The 22,323-nt window shown below is 48.7% G+C and overlaps 1 protein-coding gene and 1 long non-coding RNA gene across 5 annotated transcripts; one reads left to right on the forward strand and one right to left on the reverse strand.

The window, feature by feature from the left end:
* Positions 1 to 553: 553 nt before the first annotated feature.
* Positions 554 to 18,727, forward strand: Tbc1d13 (TBC1 domain family member 13). Of its 4 annotated transcripts, XM_078048387.1 has the most exons (13): positions 554 to 715; positions 1,590 to 1,663; positions 3,822 to 3,862; positions 4,639 to 4,700; positions 4,853 to 4,952; positions 5,764 to 5,846; positions 9,201 to 9,360; positions 12,825 to 12,875; positions 12,969 to 13,035; positions 13,585 to 13,748; positions 14,907 to 15,067; positions 15,284 to 15,341; positions 16,164 to 18,727. In XM_078048387.1, the coding sequence occupies exons 1-13, from the start codon at positions 693 to 695 to the stop codon at positions 16,227 to 16,229; spliced, it is 1,110 nt and encodes a 369-aa protein (XP_077904513.1). In that variant the 5' UTR covers positions 554 to 692; the 3' UTR covers positions 16,230 to 18,727. The 4 variants fall into 4 exon arrangements, with proteins under 4 accessions (XP_077904513.1, XP_005321107.1, XP_013212181.1 ...); XM_005321050.5 differs by having other exon boundaries at positions 12,825 to 13,035; XM_013356727.4 differs by lacking the exon at positions 3,822 to 3,862 and having other exon boundaries at positions 576 to 715; positions 12,825 to 13,035.
* A 425-nt stretch (positions 18,728 to 19,152) lies between these two features.
* LOC144377376 (uncharacterized) lies at positions 19,153 to 22,212 on the reverse strand. The gene is made up of 3 exons (XR_013438340.1): positions 22,074 to 22,212; positions 20,159 to 20,255; positions 19,153 to 19,383 (listed from the first exon to the last, which is right to left on the reverse strand). It is a non-coding gene; the product is annotated as an uncharacterized LOC144377376 (long non-coding RNA).
* Between the last annotated feature and the right edge of the window lie 111 nt (positions 22,213 to 22,323).

Consider the following 22,323-nt stretch of genomic DNA (forward strand, 5'->3'; position numbering starts at 1 on the left):
GTGGATCAAACCCAGTGCCTCGCACTTGCTAGGTAAGCGCTCTGCCTACCACTGAGCTACAGCCCCAGCCCCTTCGGGAAGGATTTCTGAAATCTTTCCCTTTTCGATTGTTCTTAATATGTGGTTCAATAACAGAAATTCTACTATTCATGAAAACCCAAAGTCAAGGAAAACACTGAATCGTGTTCTTACTCCTCTTTCCTGTACTGATCAGTACCTGCTCTGAGCGCCACTGCTTATAGGACTGGATACTTAGTAAGGCAAACAGGGGGTCTGCCCAGATCAGCAGCATTGACTGATGTCCAGGAAACAATCATGCAGTCGTTAAATTGTAAGGAAGAAGACAGGCTGACAGGTACTGCGTAGATAGAAACTGAGGCCCAGGCGACCTCAAGGAACAGACCAGGGAGGCAGTCTGCGTGGGTGTCCTCCTCGCTTCTGTCCCCAAGGTCCAGGGGGCGGGGAGCTGGGCGGAGGGCTCCGGGCGCCCTCTCCTGGCGGAACGGCGAAGTGAGGCACGTGACCGGCGGGGCGGGGCCAGCGGGACCGGGCTGAGCGGAACGCGCGCGACTGTGGCTTGGTTTCCGGCCGGAGGCTCTCACCCAGCGCCCCGCGTCCCTGGGGGGCGGCGGCGGCGGCGGCGGCGGCGGCTGAGGCTGCGGAGGCAGCTGGGGGGTCTAGAAGTCAACACCATGTCTAGTCTGCACAAGAGCCGGTAAGGGGCCACTGGGGGACCGACTGGGCCGGCCGCTCCTGGCCGAGCCGCCCTTTCTGTCCCGCGAGCGGGTCGGCGTGTGTGCGGCTAGGAATCGGGGTCCCGGGGCAGAGGGTCTCGGGCGCCCACTTTTTAACCTCATTGCCTGTGGGCCGGAGGGGACGCGCCGCGCAGTCGCCGGGCTGCCCCCCTGCACCCTTCTCTCCTCCCCCCTGGACGCCTTCCCCTGGGTCTTCCTCATCCAGATCTCACATCCCCCTTCCCCCTTTCTAGCCCTCTGCCCAGTACTTGTTTCTCCAAATGTGCCCTGTCCCTCTTGTCCTTTTCTTGCTAGAAGTACTAGGAAACCCTGATTCTGCCGTCTGTCTTCTCCCCTAGGCAGAATTCTGAAGCATTGGCTAAATTTTGCTCACTCTTCAGTTTTCCTCCTGGACTTTTTAAACCTTTTGTCCTTGCCTGAGGGCAGGCTCAGAGATCTTGTAATGGTTATGTTTTTGAGCGTGAAGAACTCCAGGCAGATTGCACAGGTCCGTTGTCTGCAGATCAGGTTACTCCGGGTTCCTAGAGTTGGTTGAATTCAGGTAGTGGCCTTGCTGTGGACTGGGCCTGGTCATCAGGAAGTGCCCAGCAAATGCCACTTCACTAAACATTAGAAAGTGCTTACTTAATTTTATGGTGCTTTTTTGATAAGCTCTAGAGAAGAATATCTCCCAAGTCTCTTCGCTGGCATTCTGTTTCTGGGGTCAGAGGAAGAAGTGGTTTATAGCTTGGAGACTGGTCAGTGTAAGGAAACTGTGGGCTGCAGGCTTGGTGACTTAAGTCAGCACCTTGGGGTTTGAGTGTGCTAAATTTGCCTCCTTCTATCCCCTTCTAGGATTGCAGATTTTCAGGATGTCCTGAAGGAGCCTTCAATTGCATTGGAAAAGCTGCGGGAACTCAGTTTTAGTGGTAAGCGGCAACCCTGCACTTTCAGTCCTTCTCTACAACAGTCTTATGGCTAAGTGGAGGGGAAGGCATCCAAAGCCACATCTGGTCAGTTCTGGGGAGTAGCCTGACTCTTGGGGCCTTCTACAGATTGTGTAGCAGTGTCCTGATCTCAAAAGAAGTTACCCAGAGGACTGGTAGCTACAGTTAAGCCTTAGATAGGCCTATGTTCCTGGGAGTCACTGGAGAGAATTGAAATGGAAGGATGAAGCCTGGTGTGGTGGCTCACGCCTATAGTCCCAGTGACTTGGGAGGCTGAGGCAATTTCAAGACCAGCCTCCCTAACTTAGCAAGGCCCTAGACAACTTAGTGAGACTCTGTCTCAAGATAAAAAATAAAAAGGGCTGGGGATGTAGCTCAGTGATAAATCACCCATGGGTTAAATCACTAGAACCATAAATAAATAAATAAATAAGAAATGGAAGGATGAGAGTGGGGAAATTTTTGAACCTTAGTTTGGCCTTTCCTCACTCCTCAGATGGCTTCTGTGGTTGGGAATTTGGTTAGCTATAAGGTGGTTCCAGGTTCTCAGGCTTAGGATCAAAGCTGACTAAGGAGACAGTGAACTTTGGTTAATGGTAAAATTCCAGCCTTGGTACAGTAACAGGAGGTAAAACTTGGCTACGTTTGACTTTGCCCTCTCCAGCATGGTTAATCTTTCAGCATAGAGATCACCTGCTTTTTCCCACCTTTAAAAATATCCCATGGTCTTTATATAGATTGTCATTGTCCTGTCCCTGTAAATTTTTTAAAATTATTTTTTAGACATTGATGGACTTTTATTTTATTCATATATTTGTATGTGGTGCTGAGAATTGAACCCAGTGCCTCACACAAGCTAGGCAAGTGCTTACCACTGAGCCACAACCCCAGCCCTGTCCCTATAAATTTGACAGCAAGAAGTATATGCTCATGTCGATTCAGAATCTCTAGGGCATTTGCTCATGTTCACAGTATCAGGGAAACCATCACAACATCTGCTCTTGTGAGGTTTCTGACACCATTACAGGAGCAGTTGGTCTTTCTGCAATGGGACTTAGGCACCAAAGGGGAGGCAGTCTTAGTGATGGTAAAGAGTTTGGGCTCTAGAGTCAGACCTGTGTTCAGGTCCTTGATTGCTGTGTCTTTCCAGATAAGTTTCCTAATCAGTAAGATAAGAATGAGTCAGGTGTAGTAATACATACTTGTAATCCTAGCTACTCAGAAAGCTGAGGCAGGAGGATCCTAAGTTTGAGATCAGCCTCAGTAACCTTTCGAGACCCTGTCTCAAAATTAAAAATACAAAGGACTGGGGGGATAGCTCAATGATAAAGTGCCCCAAATTCAATCTCCAGTACTGGGGAGGGTGCGGGGAGAAAGAGGATGATGATGCTAATCTTTCTTCCTTTCTGGGGGTATAATAAGTGTTACATGAAATGATGTCTGTAAAGTACAAAGTACCTAGCCCCAAAGCTTAGTTTGTGTTCCACAAGTGCTTATTGAATACCTTCTGTGTGACAGGCCCTTCTCTAGGCACTGAGAATAATAAACAAATGCGGTTCTTGTCTTTCTGAGGCTTCCCAGTAGTAGGAGTTACATACATTAAAATATACAAAGTAGCCAGGTGTGATGAGGCATGCCTGTTTACAGGAGGCTCACAAGTTTGAGGTCAGCCTGGGCAATTTAAAGAGATTTTGTCTCAAAATAAAAAGTGAAAAGGACTGGGGGTGTAACTTATTGGTAAAGTACCCCTGGGTTCAATTTCTAATATCAGAACTAAAAAACAAATTACATAATTTCAGTTGTGATGGATACTATGAAGAAGTCACAGAGCCATTGTTGTTTATACATAACGATTTGACTGGGTAGAGTTAGTGCTTGGTAATGGCTCCCCTGAGGAAGAAAGATCCAGGATGAGAAGGTGTCTTCCTTAAAAGAGCATCCCAGACAGGGATCTCTGGGCCGAGGGCTGGGGCCATGGACAGAAACTGGAGAGTGTGCGTCCAGCTTAGTGATCTTGTGGACAGTGATTCTTGAAGAAGTACTTCTTGCCCACTCTGTTCCCTGCCAACTGGCTCCAAGGTGGATGGCTGGGGGGTCTGGGAATCTGGCCTGGGGTGACCTTTGCCTGCTGTGTCCACAGGCATCCCCTGTGAGGGCGGACTGCGGTGCCTCTGCTGGAAGGTGGGTGTGCCTGGGGTGGGGCTACTGCTCTGCTCAGAGTCCCTGGGTTCCTGCATGGGCTATCCCCACCCTTGGCCCCTTCCTCCTATTCTGCACCTTTCCTTGCTTGTCTGAGGAAGCTTTTCTGGGAAGTTCTGGGTTTCCTGTCCTTGGCATCTCCTCCACCATCGCCTTGGGGAAGATACACTTTGTAATGTCAGTAAAGGCCCTTTCTTCTGGCACATATGGCACAGCCAAAGTGGTGCTTACTGGGACAAAACAAAGGCTGTATTGTGCCTGAAACTGTTAGCAGACATGTTGGTGGAAACTCAGTATCCTGGTTTCCAGCCCCTTTGAGCACCTTGTTTTATTATGATTTGGAAGAATCAATGTGAGGAAAAGCAGAGGAAAAGGTACTTAGGGGTAAAGGAGGAGGAGGCAGTGGGGAGGAAAGGGAGGCTCAGGTCTGCGTTCCTGGGTACTCATCTGATCTGCTCTGGGCTTTGTGAAGACTTTGTTTTGGGGGCTGGGGATATAGCTCAGTTGGTAGAGTGCTTGCCTTGTGTGTACAAGGCACTGGGTTCCATCCCCATACCACCAAAAAAGAAAAAAAAAAAAACCTTTCTTTTTTTGTGTGGTTCTGGGGATGGAACCCAAGGCATCACACATGCTAGGAAGTGCTCTGCCACTGAGCCACTTCCCCAGCCCATTCATAAGGCCTTTTTTGAGGCTCATCTGCTTCTGTCTGCTGTTCAGGCTTGGGACAGGAGTCCTCAGAGCTGTGCCCCTCTTTGCAGATCTTGTTGAACTACCTCCCCCTGGAGAGAGCCACATGGACTTCCATCCTGGCCAAGCAGAGGTAGGACCCATGAAAGGGTAACGACGCTAGGGCTTTTGATCAGAGAGGACTAGCATTGCCAAGATTGTCCTGCCTCCTCTACTGCTTCTCTGGTCTGGGCTCCCTGGGCAAGACCTTCAGGCGTCATCCCTCTCTCCTCTTCTCTCCTGCAGGGAGCTATATTCTCAGTTCCTGAGGGAAATGATCATACAGCCTGGCATTGCCAAGGCCAACATGGGTGTATCCAGGGAGGATGTGACCTTTGAGGATCATGTGAGTAGGGGTTGGCAACAGGGACTGAGGCTGTTTAATGGGGTGGGGAGGGGATTTGGAGCCATGAAGATCTTCCTTGTCAGAGGATAAATGCAGCCTGGCCTGGGTCCCCTCTAGCCTTGCCAATTCCTCCTCTCTGTGTTGCCAGCCTGACAGGTATTGTCTCTCCCTGCCCAACCAAATGGCCTGGCCTAGTCAGTAACATAGACAAGAACCAGTATCCCAAGAGTGCTGTCGGTGCAGCCCTGCGCCCATTGCTGCAGCTCAGCACTCATTCCGATTCTTTGAGGAGGGTCCTGTGATTGCTTGGTTGAAGGAAGCAGAGCAGGGCAGAAGTGAGGGTAAGCTGCATGTCTGGCCTGGAGGAAGCTCCGTTCTCCAATACTGAGCTGCTTCCTGGGTGCTTCACAGTGCGAAAGTGCAGATGGCCTGGTCTTGGGCCTATCTTCCAAGGGAGGGAAGTTGATAGCTCAGAGGAGTAAATGAAATTCAAAGAAGCCTAATGATCCAACATTCATTCATTCATTCAACCATGCAGCAGACCTTTAGGAGCACCTGTTGAATGCAGAGTTCTGCAACTGGGGTGGTGGACAGAAATAACAGTCTCTGCCAAGCAGAGATGACCACAGGTTCACTGGCAGCTATGCAGTTTGATCATGGTCTGAGGCCTGTGCTCTGTCCTCTTAGTGGTCCTCAGGCTGCTGCCTGGCCACAACTGAGGCTGTGGAGGATTGTGAGGCCACTGCTCAGGTCTCCAGGCTGGGACCTCCCTGACTGGGCCTTGGACAGAGCAGCTGCTTGTCTCCCACAGCCCCTCAACCCCAGCCCCGACAGCCGGTGGAACACGTACTTCAAGGACAACGAGGTACTGCTGCAGATCGACAAAGATGTCCGGTAAGAAGTATGTAGAGGCTGGCAGCTGGCTTAGCAGCCTTCCAAGGGTTTCTTTTGTTCTGTGGTTTCCCTTTTTTTTTTTTTTTTTGTAGTATGGGGATTGAGTCCAGAGAAATTCAACCACTGAGCTATACCCCTAGCTCTTTTTATTTTTTATTTTGAGACAGGGTCTCGCTGAGTTGCTGAGTCTAGACTTCACCTTGCAGTTCTCCTGCCTTAGTCTCCTGAGTGGCTTGAATCACTGGTGTGTGCCACCACACCCAGGCCTTTCCTTGTCCACCCACACCCTCAGGGTGGGTGTTTGAGGAGCTGCTGGCGTACTTTCCCTTGGGTGGGTCCAGGCTGTGGGCACAAGGGGGTGGGCATCTGTGCCTATGTGCACTGGCTCTCCTTATCCATGCCTGGTTTCATTTGTACCCAGGTGTTTGGGGATTCGTCATTCATTCCATAATTATTGAGCCCTTCCTGAGGGTCAGGCTCAGGGTTATACTCAGGATTGAGCACTGAATAAATAGGCAGACACAGCTCCTGTTCATAGAAGGAGCTTTGAAGCTAGAGGGGAAGATGTCCAGGCAGACTTTTCATCCAATTAGATGGTACGTGTCATTAGCACCTGTGAGTGTTCTGAGGGAGAAGCTGGAGGCCTGGGGCTTTGGGGAAGCCTTGTCTGAGAGAGCAGTGTTCCAGCAGAGATTCAGGGAGTGGGGACCTCGGGAGAGAGTGTGAGAGAGGCCATTGTAGGCTGAAGCTTCCTGGGGGGGGCCTTGAGAATCCATGGAGCTGGGCACACTGAGTGAGGAGCCATGCCAAGGCTATTGTGGGAGGCAGGGACGACCTCAGACTTGGTCCCAAGGTCACGGGGTAGTTGTGGTATGGAGGTTTTAAGCAAGGGAATGACAAGTTCAGGCATGTATTTTTAAAAAATTGTGAGCTACAACGTGTTTGCATTTTTCACTTGATGAAGGAACTTGGGAAGGCTGACTCTGCTATGCTCTTGAACTGGGGAGTCTGGCAGTGTGTGGAATCTCCTGGGAGGCTAGGGGAGGGGTGGAAGGGAGGTTTGTCTTGGAGCAGTGGGGTGGTCAAGCACTCTGGAGTCTCTTTGTCTAGTTTCCATTATAGCTTTGCTGATTGTTACTTGGTGACCTTGAGCAAGTGATTTAGGCTCTCTGAACATTACTTATCTGAAGGAGTGAGATGGATCAGGTTCAGAATATTGAGGGGGCCTGGGAGCACCACAGATAAATAAGAGTGTTATGCTGGTCTTAGCACAGCTGAGAGAGTCCCTTAGAAACATCAGATCAGCCATTTGAGAAGGTCCCAGGAGCCCGTTCCCTTCACAGTAGCCTGCCTGAGTCCTCTCCTGGTGTGCTGTCCCTGGTCAGACACGACAATCTCTGTCCTGCACAGTGACCCTTCAGTATTTCCAAAGAACAGCTCTTGGATCCCCACATTAGTCTATTCTGACACAGGCTAGGTGTGCCTTCCTTCAGTGCCTGTGTGAGTAGGGGTTAGGGGTAAAAAAGACAGCAGGGGTCTTCCAGTTTCTGAGAGGAGGCAGATGTTCAATGGATACATCATTGCAAACACTGTGAATGCTGAGAAGGAAGGGGAAAAAAAACCAACAGTGCTCTTGAGAGGCCCTTATTTTAGAGAAGGTGATTCAGCATGAGACTGGAAGGAAGAGGAAAGACAGGAGGCCCAGAGCTGTTGGAAGAACCTCCTGGGCTGAGGGACAGCTTGTGAGAATGGCCCATGGCTTGGGAAGAAGGCTTGTGGTGGGGTGAAATCAGGAGGAAGGTCCTGCTTCTGTCACCCTTGATGATACCCCTCTGAGCAAGGTGGCTGCAGAGAAAGGGTCTCTTGTCTTTGTTCTTAGGCTGACAATACTGTACCCTCAGGTGTTCTAATGACCAGGTTAAGAGCTGCATTTTGTGGTTCTGGGGAGGAAAAGGGGTTCTGCTCACACTGTGGGTAATTGTAGTATGTTGTTCCATGTTTCTCGAAAGCAGATTTGTAATGTAGCATGCATAAGAAGTCTGAAAAAGCCAGACACAGTGGTGCACATGTCTAGTAATCTCAGCTACTCGGGGGACTAAGGCAAGAAGATAACAAATTTGAGGCCAGCCTCTTGTCTAAAATAAAATTTGAAAAAGCTGGGGATGTAGCTCAATGGTTGAGCACCCGGTTCAATCTCCAGTACTGCAAAAAAAGAAAAAAGTTAGGTTGTATGACCCTAAAGACACTTAAAAAAAAAAAAATATATATATATATATAAAAAATATATATATATATATATATATATATATATATATATATATATATCGGGGCTGGGGATATAGCTCAGTTTGTAGAGTGCTTATCTCACATGCACAAGGCTCTGGGTTCAATCCACAGTGCAACACACACACACACACACACACACACACACACACACACACACAAAGGTGTTATGTGTCTGTAAAAAGGTTATATGTATCTTTTTACAAATACATACAAAAATGAACATGTGTAGTGGACTTGCTTTTTTTAATATTTATTTTATAGTTGTAGTTGGACAATACCTTTATTTTACTCATTTATTTTTTATGTGGTGCTGAGGATCGAACCCAGGGTCTCATTTGTGCGAGAAGAGCACTCTGCTGCTGAGCCACAACCCCAGCCCCAGACTTGCTTTTTAAAAAAACACTTTTTTAGATAAAATGTTATAATTTTATAGCAAACAAAATTGAGGTCAGGCACAGTGGCACATGCCTATAATCCTAGCAACTCAGGAGGCTGAGGCAGGAGGATCACAAATTCTAGGCCAGCTTCAGCAACTTAGTGAAGCCCTAGGTAACTTAGTGAGACCCTGTCTCAAAATAAAAGTAAAAAGGGCTGGGGATGTGGCTCAGTCCCTCTGGGTTCATTCTCCAGTATCAAAACAATAGCAACAAAAACTGTCCTGGGAATGCTGGGCCCCTGGCAGCAGGTTCTATTGGAATGGCCACAGGAGCAGCATGCTTTCCTGTTCCTTCTTTTTTTTTTTTTTTTTTTTTAAATATTTATTTTTTAGTTGTAGTTGGATACAATATCTTTAATTAATTTATTTATTTTTATGTGGTGCTGAGGATCCAATCCAGGGCCTTGCCCGTGGTAGGCGAGTGCTCTACTGCTGAGCCACAACCCTAGCCCCCACACTTTTTTCTTTATTTAAAAAATTTTTTTCCTGTAGTTCTAGATGGACAGAATGCCTTTATTTTATTTGTTTAATTTTATGTGGTGCTGAGGATCAAACCCAGTGCCTCATGCATGCTAGGCAAGCATTCTGCCACTGAGCCACAACCCCAACCCTCTCCTGTTCCCTCTTGACAGGAGGTTGTGCCCAGACATATCCTTCTTCCAGAGGGCCACTGAATACCCCTGTCTCCTCATCCTGGACCCTCAAAATGAGTTTGAGACCCTTCGTAAGCGGGTGGAACAGACAACACTGAAATCCCAGACAGTGGCCCGGAATCGGAGCGGGGTCACAAATGTGAGTACTAACTGGGGCTCCCAAACTCCTCTGACATCCTTTCCCTTCCTGTTTCCCTTGGGCCACTAGCCACAGTCATTGGGCCCATTACCATCTGCCCTGATAGTCACCTAAAAGTAACCTTGGTCCTGCTAGACCCACTTCTGAGTGCTTTCTGAAGCTCAGTTTTCTCCAAAAACTGGCTCGTTGCATATGAACTGGGCTTCTGGCTGGCAGTGAAGGGTCTGATGCGAATGATCAGACCCCATTTCTAGTCTTAGGTGGAGAGGAGTGACAGTAGTCACGGATGTGAGAAAGTGTGACAGGAGCAGGGCTGGGGTGGTTGGAGCTGATTAGGGCTGGTGTCAAGAGAAGCCTTCTCTGAAGAAGTGACTTTTAAGCTGAGACTGGAAAGATGAAGGAGAAAGTGTTCAGGTGGACAGGAGGGCTTGTGTTCAAGGAGAGAGCATGGTGTTCAAGGAATGGCGGGGTCCTGTGTGGCTAGAGGCAGAGAGTGAGGTGAGAGAAGGTGCTGGAGGATGCAGGAAAGGTCAGGGTGGCGATGCCACACAGGGTCTTGGTTTAGGGGCTGGGAGCCCTGCAGCATCCTGAACAGGAGGTGAGCAAGAAGTCTGCTTTGGTGATGGATAGCTGTGGGTGCTGGGAGGCTGCCTGGGAGCTGTCTGCTGTCATCCCAGCAAGAGTGGCAGGGGCTGGGCTAGGCTGGGCTGGGCAGGGATAGATCTCAGAGACTCAGGAGGCCAAATTAACAGAATTTATACTGAAACAGCCATGCTGAAGTTTGAACCCCAGAATCTGACAGATTGTGGTCACTGAGAAGCTGCTTGTAGCTAAACAAGTGCATTGCCTCTTCCTCCAGTTATAGTCATATTTCAGTACTCAGAGCTGTGGCTTTTCTCCAAAACCTGTCACTGTCCTCCGTCAGTGGAAAAACCCTCCTTTGCGGGCTGGAGTTGTGGCTTAGTGGTAAAGCGCTTACCTAGCATGTGTGAGGCACTGGGTTTGATCCTCAGCACCACATAAAATAAATAAATAAAAATTAAAGTTTAAAAAAATCCTTCTCGGGCTGGGGATGTGGCTCTAGCGGTAGTGCGCTCGCCTGGCATGCGTGTGGCCCGGGCTCGATCCTCAGCACCACATACCAACAAAGATGTTGTGTCCGCCGAGAACTAAAAAATAAATATTACAAATTCTCTCTCTCTCTCTCTCTCTCTCCCCTCTCTCACTCTCACTCTCTCTTAAAAAAAAAAAAAAAATCCTTCTCTGTAACCGTAACCAGTTAAAAATGGTTACAACCATAGAAGCTTGTGTTCCCCTAGGGACTGATTTGGATAGAAGAACTGATGGGCGAGGCCAGAACCAGGTGATCCAGGTTCCATGTGCCTATGATAGGGTTGGGATCTGGCAGAATCTTGTGAGGGGCCAGAGGCTTGATTAAGTGCCCATGTGACTCGCTTTGTAAGCAGCCCTCTTGCCTGGCTGCTGATTTCCTGGCTGAAGGGACATGCTCCAGTCATTCCTTTTTTTTTTTTTAAAGAGAGAGAGGGGGCGGGGGGAGAGAGAGAGAGAGAGAGAATTTTTAATATTTATTTTTTAGTTCTCGGTGGACACAACATCTTTGTTGGTATGTGGTGCTGAGGATCGAACCCGGGCTGCACACATGCCAGGCGAGCGTGCTACCACTTGAGCCACATCCCCAGCCCCTCCAGTCATTCCTTTCACTGTCATAAGCAGGGTTTGAGAGCTGAGCCTTAAACATTTTAACTTTTGGACCTGGTCCTGGTGGCAGAGCTCCTCTCTCCTATAGCTTCATCCCTAGGCCTCTGGCTGGGCATGAGAGTTAAGGTTGACCAGCTGTGTGACTCTGGCCAAATGATTCCAGGCTCTTGTTCTGGGCATCTCTTTCCTGTTCCCCAGACTGGACATAGTCATTTCTGCCCTGCCTGGCTGGGGGATTGCCAGGAAGGTGCAACAAGGTCATGGCAGTGCCAATTCTTGGAAAGCTGGGGAGTGCTGAGCATCCTCAAGACGTAGCCTGTCCTGGAGGCCTGGCCTGCAGAGAGTGAGCCAGTGTAAGGTCAAGTCTCAGGAGCACCGCTTAATGGGAGACATTTGATGAGTGGTTGAAGATTTCTGAGCCTCAGTTTCCTCATGTTGAAAATGATGTTGAAGGAAGATTCTAGTCAATAAGGAGATGAAATGGGGGAAGAACATATAGCACTGTCTGGCACAGAGAAGACTGAGTGAGGTGTGCAGCCTGTGTGTATGTGCATACCTATGTGTGTTGATAGTGGAAGGAGTTTCATATGCCTGAATCACTGTGCTTCTTGGTGGCTTCATGTATGGGCTCTGCTTGGGTTCTCTCCTGTAGGCCCCAACCTGGAGCTTCTGATTGAGCAGGTGCAAGGCAGAGCCTGGGCATCACAAATTCTCTAGGGATCCTGTGTTGGGGACCCTGGGTCTCTGGCATGAGTCTTTAGTGGGATCATCCCTCTGTCTTTCAACCTTTCCTGTTGAAGATTTGCAGACATGCAGAGGTGTTGAATAGAGGGTGTGATGCACGCCTGTGTGCTTCCTGAGCACAGCAGTACTTGGCCTTTCCTCATGTTGCTTTACCTGTGTGTGCATTCTAGAAAGAGCTGCAGGAACCTGACCCATACTGCAGATATCTCAGTAGGCCTCCCAAGGAAAAGGGCCTCCTCCTACCTACTGCTAGAGGGTTCATTCCAAAGTCTCACTGATACCCAGTCCACTTGCAGTTGAGAGCAACCCGGTGTCCTCTCTTGTGTCTGGAGTAATTCTATTGTTCTATTCCAAACCAGAATCCAAGCAAGACGTATGCCTTGTATTATTACTGATTATCATTTTGCAGTACTGTGGATGAAACCCAGAGTCTCGTAGTGCATGCTGGGCGTGTGCTGCATCACCAAGCTCCACATCACCAAGCTCCACCCGCTGCTCCTTGCCTTGGGATGTTTTGTTTCTTTAGTCCCATGACTTGGAACAGCTCCCCCCACCCCCACCAGCTTACTCTTTGAAGAGTCTTGGCCAGTCATCTGTTTTTGATGTATATGTATTTAAAGTTAAAATGTAACTTATGTGACGTTAATGCACAAATTTTAAATACACAACCAGATTTCTTTTTTATGGTTACATTTGTGTAACTACCAATTGATCAAGATGTGGAATGTGCCCATCGTCCAGCAAGTTCCTCCTTGTACCTTCCCCATTAGTTCCCCTCACCTCAGAGGTAACTGCTTCTCTGGTACTTAGCACCAAAAATTAGATTTTAACCCAAGTGTTTTGTAGAATATCTCATATTCTGGTCTTGCCTGCTTGATCCTTGTGGTGGTGTTTGATCCGTTCTTCCAATGGCCTATCTTTCCCATGAGCTGGAAATAAAATATGGGCCAAATGGCAAACCTTATCCTGCTTAGCTGACCCCTCCCTCCTCTTCTCCCCAGATGAGCTCCCCCCACAAGAACTCTGTGCCACCATCCCTGGATGAGTACGAGGTGCTGCCCAATGGCTGTGAGGCCCACTGGGAGGTGGTGGAGCGCATTCTGTTCATCTATGCCAAGCTCAACCCTGGCATCGCTTACGTGCAGGGCATGAATGAGATTGTGGGGCCCCTCTACTACACCTTTGCCACGGATCCCAACAGCGAATGGAAAGGTAGACTGACTCTTGGCTGCCCACATCCCATTGCTGGCTCTCTAGAAAAGGGACCAAGGCAAGCCAGGCCAATGGGCCAGAGCAGGCTGAGAAGCCATGTCCCCGCTTGGGCCTCCATTTTCCGTCTGTTAAATGAAGGGTTGGCTGGGATCATCTTTAGGAGCCTTTCCAGCTCTGCCTTCTAGAATATTGATGTTTACTGACATCTTGATACTTATAACTTAATTTCTGGTTAAGAAAATAAGAGATGGGATATATATGTGGAAAGATAAATGGTAAGATTTAAATAATGATTTGAATACTGTCGTCAGGAGGGCATGTAATAAATTGCTGAGTGGACAGTATTGCCAGAAGATGTGAGAAGAAAGTGGTAATGTCCTTAGGTGGGGTGGACAGTGGCCAAGGACAGAGGAAGGACTCATCCCAACCATGAAGGTGTCACCTTGGCGAGGCTTAGAGGTTGAGGTGATGTCCTGGGATGAGAGATCACTTTGGACTTGAGAGCACCTCTCTCCCCACACACCTGCTCACACCCTGTGTCTCTCCCAGAGCACGCTGAGGCAGATACCTTCTTCTGCTTCACCAACCTCATGGCCGAGATCCGGGACAACTTCATCAAAAGCCTGGATGACTCGCAGTGTGGTATCACCTACAAGATGGAAAAGGTGTACTCCACCTTGAAGGATAAAGATGTGGAACTCTATCTAAAACTGGTGAGGTCCCCCTGGATCATACAGGCCAGGGAAGACAGGTGGAAAGGGGTGGAGGTTCCTGAGTGCGGTGGCCCCAGGTGAGGTCTGGCTTGAGTCTGGGGGTTGAAAGTGGCTGCTGCTGCTGCTGGGAAACAGTGGCCCACATGCTTGGGATGCTGGCCTCTGTCCTGGGGGTGCTGGCCCATGTGCTAGGGAATGCTGACCCACATGCTGAGGCAGGTGGGGGAGGCCAGGCCCAGATAGCAGGAGCCTGGCAGGCTGGGAGGGAGGGGGAGTTGAGAACAGTGCCCTGGGTGCCACGCACAGTGCACTGAGGTAGTGAGATCTGAGTGAGTTAGAAGCATTAACTTCATTTAAAAAAAAAAAAAAAACTATGATGGCGTGACCTGTGTATTTCAAAAAGCAGTTCAGTAAAAAGAAGATATATTTATATGTAAATGAAATAGTTTTGTGAAAAAAATATAATACAGATTGCCATTTTTGCTATTTAATAGCAAGCTTTTTTTTCCAGTTAATAATATTCTTTGGGGCACACCTGTAATCCCTTCTAAATGGGAAGGCTGAGGCAAGGGGCTGCAAGTTCAAGGCTAGCCTTGTCAACTTAGATCCTGTCTCAAAATAAAAAGAGATGTGACTCCATAATGTGTCCCTGGGCTGCATACTCAGTACCAAAATAATAATAATATTATTCATTGCGGCTGATGAGAGGGTTCATCTCTCAAAGGGAGTAAGTGCCGTAGTGTTGTTGTGTGGACTACATGTGCATATTCTTTGAAGAGTCTTGGCCAGGCTTGTGCTAAGTGTGCAGTGGTGGTCGCTGTGTGTGGCCACAGTCCAGGGTGATAATTTGCACAGTGTTTTAAAAGACTTGGAGCCATCGCTTATACATCTGAGAGCTTAGAGAAGTTGATGTTTCTGGATTCTCTTGGAAAATTAGAAGATCTATCTACATTGGTGGGCGGCAAGAAGCAGCTGCACCTAACAGCAAGGTTCCCTAAACTCAGCGCCCCTCCCCTGCTGCCCCTGGCACCCAGCCCGCTGAGTCGTTAACCTGGAGACCTGGCCTGCTGCCCCCTGGAGTTCACCCCCTAGGCTCATGCTAGTATGCGGCAATCAGCCAACACCGATGCTTGTCTCAACCCACCGCTGTCTCCCCAGCAAGAGCAGAATATCAAGCCCCAGTTCTTTGCCTTCCGCTGGCTGACACTGCTGCTGTCCCAGGAGTTCTTGCTGCCTGATGTCATCCGTATCTGGGACTCCCTCTTTGCTGATGACAACCGCTTTGACTTCCTTCTCCTCGTCTGCTGTGCCATGCTCATGTGAGTGTGGCCATGACCTGGCCAGTTCCTGGGAACAGACTGAGGGGAGGCTTCTGCCTGGAGGGTGGGCAGGGGCTGCCCTCTCATGACCAGAGCAAGCCTCTTGGTGAGCACTAAGTCAGATGCTGTGGGTGGTGAGGGAGAGGTGGGAGGCTCAGGCTGGACATGTGTTTGGGCTGCCCAGGGACCAGAACCTTGGCTACTTGTTTTCCTTAGACTGATCCGGGAGCAGTTGCTGGAAGGCGACTTCACCATCAACATGCGGCTCCTGCAGGTAATGCAAGTTGGAAGGGAGCCTGGTCTCAGCCATGAGGCAGGCACTTGCAAAGTACCCATGTAATGCTGGTTGCCATGCAGGCAGGGATCAGGGACAGGAGAGTGTAGTGGTGGGTCAGGGTCCAGACTCTTGAGTCAAAGTCCCTGCCCAGCACTGACCTCAAGTGTGGTGTGGCCCTTAAACTAATGACTTGGCCTCTAAACCCCATGTTCTCCATAAATTAGTCACACCTGGGATACAGCAGGTGCCCAGGACATGGCTCAGACCTGGGGACATGCAGAGCATGGTGGTTAAGGATGTGGGCTTGAGGGCCAGACAGCTTTTGGTTCACATCTTGTTCTGCTGTGTCTTCATGTGACCTGAGACAAGTGAAAACCTCCCTAGGCTTCAGGGTCTTTGCCAGTGCCTGGCCTAGGTTTGGTTTTCAATAATGTCCTTAACTAGATCTGTAAAGCCGGCAGGATCACAACAGCTCTGTTGCTGCTGAAGGGACTCGGAGCTGATGCCCACACAGCCAGCAGCCCAGTCCCAGCCCACTCAGTGCGAGTGAAACTCGGGGTTCTGTGGCAGGAGGTTGGAGAGGGGAGATTGGACAGTCCTGTCCTGACTAACGGCTGTGAGACCCTTTGGTTAAATTCATGGGTGTAGCCTTGGCAACAAGCAGAGCTTTGGGTAGGATGCACAGGGTGTCTGGTCTTCTGTGGTCCCTGCCCTTGAGGTCCATAGCATGGTGACAGGTCCCAGTGGGAAGGATGTGGGTGTGGCCGAGGTGGCAAGGGCAGCTCTTCAGGGGCACATTGTTGCCTTTCCCATGTCCAGGATTACCCCATCACAGATGTCTGCCAGATCCTACAGAAAGCCAAGGAACTCCAAGACTCAAAGTAGCCTGACAGCAAGAGGCCCAGATTAGGGAGAACGTGTCCTCTGTCCTCTGGCTCCTGGAATGTGTAGCGTCCTGAGGGGAAGCAGCAGGTCTTCTGGCCTGCTCTCACAACCCAGGCTGCTCCCACGTGGGCGCACTGTGCTGTGCTCCTTCCCGGCCGCCACCAAGCCCTGGTACCTTCTTTGCTCTTCAGCTCTGGGACCCTCTGCCCAAGCTGCTGAGCAGGAATGGAGCTCCTGAACTTGTTTCTCTGTTGGGGACACAGGATCCTGGCAAGGGACCCTCCCTGCCTCTGCTCTGTTGCTCTCCATCCTTTCCTGCTTCCAGTTTCCTCCTGGGTGCTGGTTGGGGAGGTGCTTGGCAAATGGGCCAGAAACCACTTCTGGGGTTGGTGCTTAGGCTTCTCTGAGAGGAAAGTGACACCAGAGGAGCTAAGCAACTGCCAGGCTAGGGCCACCCCTTGTCTCCCACTGAGCGTGTGTGTCTCCTCACAGCCGCCAGTGGTGTCTGTGTCCCAGAATCCCCCAGGTGTTCTGCCTCTGTGTGCACATGCATTTGGAGGTGGGGAGGGTGTCTTGGAGCCCCTCCAGGTCTCCCTGCTTCCCCTTCTCTGTTTCTCTCCTCCCTCTGCTTTGTTCCTAGAGGTGTATGTGATACTCTATTCCTCTCCCATTACTGTTTCTCTGCCCTTTTCCTTGGGGTGCCTTATCCTGAGCCTATCCCCACCTCCACTCCATGAAACCTGGAGACAGAATGAGGAGTCTGGCTCAGCAAGGCCCCTGATGGTCAACCTTGGCCTTGGTCATCCCCCAACTTGAGGCTCCCAGTTCCCCCAGACTGGGAAGGAGTCCACAGTGCCTCACTGGAGGGATCTGATCCTGCTCTCCAGAACAGAAATCTTGGAAACCAAAAGTAGCTGAGAAATGGTGGCCCATGTTTTCTCTTGCCCCTGTTTTCTACCCAGGACTGGAGGCAGGAGAGGGAGCCCAGGTGTTTGCAAGAAGTTCTCCCAAAGGTCCTCCTGTCTCAAAGGAAAAGGACATTAAGATGGCTGTGAACAGGGGTTGGCATCCGAGTGCTTCAGAAATATTGTCATCCTCTTGACTTCCAGCCAGGTCCCAACCCAGGGGTGTACACAAGTCCCAACCCAGGGGTGTTCACAGGTCCCATAAAGGGCATTTGGGACCTAATGAAGCCTCCCTGGGTCCTGATGTAGCTGGACATATAGATTGGATCCTGTCAGTGTCAGGGGGCCATGTCTGCACCTTGGTGTGTCCTCCACGCACCAAGGGAGGTGCTGGCCCTCCCCCTCTAGTCACCTGCTTGGGATGTTCCCAGGACTTGGGACTGGGGTATCCTGAGCAGGAGCCACTGACTGCTCCCAGTTCTGCAAGGAGTGTGTTGTGTTCTGACCACATCCCTTCCCAGCTTTTGAGAAGGGCAGGTGGTCTGGATCTGGAAGGCTGGGCAGAGCAAGGGTCCTCACCCTCTCCCCAGACTGGCCAGGAGCTGGCCCAAGCAGCCCCCAAAGCTTTGCTGAGTCTGGCAGGCAGGGCCTCCTGCTGCCCTGAGGCCGCTCTGTGGGCCCAGGGTCTCCTCCCCAGGTTTTTGCCTCGGGGGCTGCCAGGGCTGCTGCACTTGCCTCTTTGCCGCCTTCTCTCCTGTCACAGACCTGGAGATTCTTTCCTATTTATTCTGATTCCTGGCTATTTATTGTAGGTAGGCAAGTGCTTTGGGGTGGGGTGGGGTGGGGGCTGGGAAGATAGGAGTCGGAAGCCTAGTCTTTTTGTTTCTCAAGGTCAACATTGACATCTTCCCCTGCTTCTGGGTCCTTCTGGATTTCCATCAGATCCTGGCTGGGATGGCTGTGAACTGGAGTTGAGTGTAGGGAAACCAGATAGCTGGTGTCCATGCCAGATTCAGAGACCCCGGAAATGGGGCAGAGACATACTCTTGCCAGGCTGGCCACCCTTCACCCAGAACTTGTCAGCTTTAGTTCCACCCCAGCTTTGCCCCCGTCACAACTTGAAGCTTGGGCCACTGCCTGGGACCCAGCAGACACTGCCCAGGACACCCGATGCATTCCCTCCTACTTGTCCCTGGCTTCCTTCCTGGGACCATACTACTTGAATCACTGCATGTGATTTTCGTCAGTGGGAAAGTCCAGTGCCCTCCTTGTCCTTCAGATGAAGGTCAAGAGCCCAGGGACATGTCTTGGTTAAGCTGAACTCCCCAGTGGGATACTGTCTGAGGAAGGGACCTACCCTTGATGCCTCCTCTCCAGATTCTCAAGGGAGATCCAGAGTCAGAGTGCCTGAGGCTTCTACTGGGAAGCTGCCCGAGGACCTTGGTCACTACAGCTTAAGCTGTGAGTGCAGAAGGTCTCAGTCCAGAGGGTCAGAGTGGTAATCTGCTTTTTTTTTTTTTTTTCATGTGTTTTGTTCTTTGAATCAGTGCTGTTGATGATGAGTTGTCTTTAATAAATCATGTGTTCTTTACAGTGGGCATTGGTGCTTGATGGGTTGACACCTTTGAGACATTGGAACAAGGGAAAAATTGGGGGAGGGATGGAGTCATAGTCTCTTAGAGCAGTCTAAGGAAAAGGCCAGGAAGTCCTTGTTGGGAGAGCCTATTCAGTTCTTCTAATCCAACTACAGTGATCTGTAGCTGGGGGAAGGGGGAATGTGAATGTAAGAAGACAGTGCCACATAATTACATAGCAAGTTGGATTTTAAAACACTAGGCACAATGGCACACACCTGTAATGCCAGTGACTTGGGAGACTTGAGATAGGAGGATTGTAAGTTTAAGGCCAGCTTTAGCAACTTAGCTAGGCCCTGTCTCAAAATAGCTTGGTTGTCGAATGTTCCTGGGTTCAGTCCCCAGCACGGCAAAACACAAACATACACATGCACACTTAGGTAATTTCGTTAGATGCAGAAAAAGTGTATTACAAAATTCAATATTTTTTTCATGATTAAAAACTTGACAGATGAGGCATAATAGGAATATACCTCAATTACATAAAAGCCATAGATGAGAAACCCCCAGCTAACATCCTGTTCAGTGGCAAGAAGTTGAAAACTTCCTCTTAAGACCAGGAACAAGACAAGGATGCTCATTCTTGCCACTTGTATTCAAATAGGACTGGAATTCCTAGGCAGAGCAGTTGGGCAAGAGAAAGAAGTCATCCAGATAGGAAAGATTTAAAATTTTCTTTGTACAATATGATCTTGTATGTAGAAAATTCTAAAGACTTCACCAAAACAGTGTGAAAAAAAATAAGAAAATGCAGTAAAGTTGCAAGATACAAAGTCAGTGCAGTCTGGGGTGTAGCTCAGGGTAGAGCTACTGCTTAGTACGCACAGGGCCTCAGGTTCAGCCCCCATCGCAAATACCAGACAGGTCAGTAGCATTTTTTAATTTTCTATATATTTTTTGGTACTGGGAGTTGAACCCAAGGATGCTTTACCACTGACCCACACCCCCCAGTTCTTTTTTATTTTGAGTCAGCCACTCACTGAGTTGCCCACGCTGGCCTCAAACGTGATCCTCCTGCCTCAGCTTTTCAAGTTGCTGGATCACATGTGCACTGCCCTGTCTGGCTAATCAACATTTCTATACATTAACAAACAAAAAAGAAAATTATAGTTGGTATGCCACAAAATTTCAAGTACTTCCAGATTAAATGTTTTGCTTTAAAGTGCTGACGATGGAACCCAGAGACTCTAGAATGCTAGGCAAGAAGAGCTCTACCACTGGGCTACACCCCAATCCCAGGAATAAATTTAACCAGGGAGATGAAAAATCTGTGCATTGAATATTATAAAACTTTGAAAGAAATTGAAGAACATAAATAAATGGAAAGATCTCAAGTTATGGATTGGAAGAATTATTTGTTAAAATGTTCACATTATCTAAAGCAACGTACAGATTCAGTGCAATCCTGTCAAAATTCCAACGTGGGCTGGGGGTGCGGCTCAAGCGGTAGCGTGCTGGCCTGGCATGCATGCGGCCCGGGTTCCATCCTCAGCACCACATACAAACAAAGAAATAAATATTAAAATTAAAAAAAAATTCCAACGTGATTTTTCACAAGCAAAATAATTTTTATTTTTTGGGGTGCTGGGGATTGAACCAAGGGAGGCTTTACCACTGATGTAAGTCCCCAGCCCTTACTATTTTTTAGTTTTTGAATCAGGATATGGCTATATTGCTGAGGCTGATATGGAATGCTCATTTCTCCTGCCTCAGCCTCCCTATTTTCCAGGATCACTGGCATATGCCATTATACCTGGTGCCAATCCTAAAATGTGTATGCAATCAATCACAAAAAATCTCAGATAACCAAGGCAACCTTTTTTTTTTTTAAGAGAGAGGAGATTTTTTTTTTATATTTATTTTTTAGTTTTCGGGGGACACAACATCTTTGTATGTGGTGCTGAGGATCGAACCCGGGCCACATGCATGCCAGGCGAGCGCGCTACCGCTTGAGCCACATCCCCAGCCCAACCAAGGCAATCTTGAACAAAAGAAAAAACTAGAGGGGCTGGGGATGTAGCTCAGAGGTAGAGAGCTTGCCTACCATGTATGAGGCCCTGGCTTTGCCCTCTTAACAGGAAAAAAGAAAAAAAGTGCTGTGGGTATCACACTACCTGACTTCAAAATATAGAAATATCAACCAAGAGCTGGGCATGGTGGAACACGACTGTAACCCCAGGGAGGCAGAAGCAAGAGGCCACCAGTTCAAAGCCAGCCTCAGCAATTTAGAGAGGCCCTAAGCAACTCAGTGAGACACCATCTCTAAATAAAATACAAAATAGGGCTGGGGATATGGCTCAGTGGTCAAGTGCCCCTGAGTTCAATCCCTGGTTCCCGCCCCGCCCTCCAATATCAACCAAGAGAATAGAAAGCCCAGAAATACACATTTACAGTCAATTGATTTTTAAATTTGTCTTTTGGGACTGAACCCAGGGACAGTTTACTGCTGAGAGAGGGCCTATTTTGCTGAGGCTGGCCTCAAACTTGCAATTCTCTCACCTCAGGCTCCTGAGCCCCTGGGATTACAGGCATCTGCCACTGTGCCTAGCTTTTTTTTTTTTTTTAATTTTTTGAAAGACAAGGTCTAAGATGCCCAGGCTGGCCTTCAATTTCCCATCCACCTGAGCATCCTGAGTAGCTGGGATTACAGGCATCACCATGCCTGGTGGAGGAATAAGTTTTTTTTTCTGAAATCAATTATTGCACAGTATGGTGACTATGGTTATAATGTGTATTTTAAAATTGCTAAGAGTTATTTTAAATGTTTTCATCACAAAAGTAAGCATTTGAGATGATGGATATGTTAATCATTCCACATTGCATACATATATTTAAAAAATCACATTATACCTTGCAATATATACAATTATATTTTAGCAAGTTACAAAAAACTTGGAAATTCAAAAGTAGGTAATAAGACATGCCCTGCCCCCATCCTACAATCTAAAGAAAATACTTGAAACGTAGATTTTTATTGCATAATTATTATTTTCTTGACTTATCGTGTTTGTGTATTGTTCTTCCCTCACCTTAGGTGGTGAGAAAGTTACTGTATGACTTTAAAATATTTAAGGGCCTGAATTCTGTTTTAAGTACAAAAAAGAAAAAAATACCCTTAACTAGTTCCTATTTTGACATTTGCCATCGCAGCCTCTATCATAAGCCGTACTGCGCTGAGGATGTGTTTCAACTCCTTGCGTTCTCAGCTTATTTCCCCAGCTCAGTCCTCTAGGTGGGTTGAAGATATGAACCCTTTGGAAGCTTTTCACACACACTATGAAAGCTGCCTTCTGGAATCTCTGTACCAAGTTTCCGTTCGTCCAGCAGCTGGCCACTGCTGCCTGCGTCCTTGCTCCTCACGCCAGGTAATAAGGAAATCGTTGGCAATCTAGAAGTCTTGGTTGTTCTGTGGTGAACTGATCAGGAGATCTCCGTCTCGGAGTCTGACAGACCTGGGGTCCTGTCCGGGTTCCGCCAACTCCCCTGGGGTAGTTGTGAGGATTAAATTCAGAGATAAAAACGATTTACACTCCCGCGTGAGCCTAAGGTGACGCT

This window comes from Ictidomys tridecemlineatus, chromosome 4, assembly GCF_052094955.1.
Source record: "Ictidomys tridecemlineatus isolate mIctTri1 chromosome 4, mIctTri1.hap1, whole genome shotgun sequence".
In the NCBI taxonomy this organism is placed as follows: domain Eukaryota; kingdom Metazoa; phylum Chordata; class Mammalia; order Rodentia; family Sciuridae; genus Ictidomys; species Ictidomys tridecemlineatus.

What these genes read in the sequence shown, in the direction of transcription:
- Tbc1d13 (XM_005321050.5), top strand. Translation starts at nt 693, where the DNA reads ATGTCTAGTCTGCACAAGAGCCG. An exon ending in ATCGGAGCGGGGTCACAAAT is followed by an intron (nt 9,361 to 12,824) that starts GTGAGTACTAAC and finishes TCTTCTCCCCAG; the next exon opens with ATGAGCTCCCCCCACAAGAA. An exon ending in GTCTGCTGTGCCATGCTCAT is followed by an intron (nt 15,068 to 15,283) that starts GTGAGTGTGGCC and finishes TGTTTTCCTTAG; the next exon opens with ACTGATCCGGGAGCAGTTGC.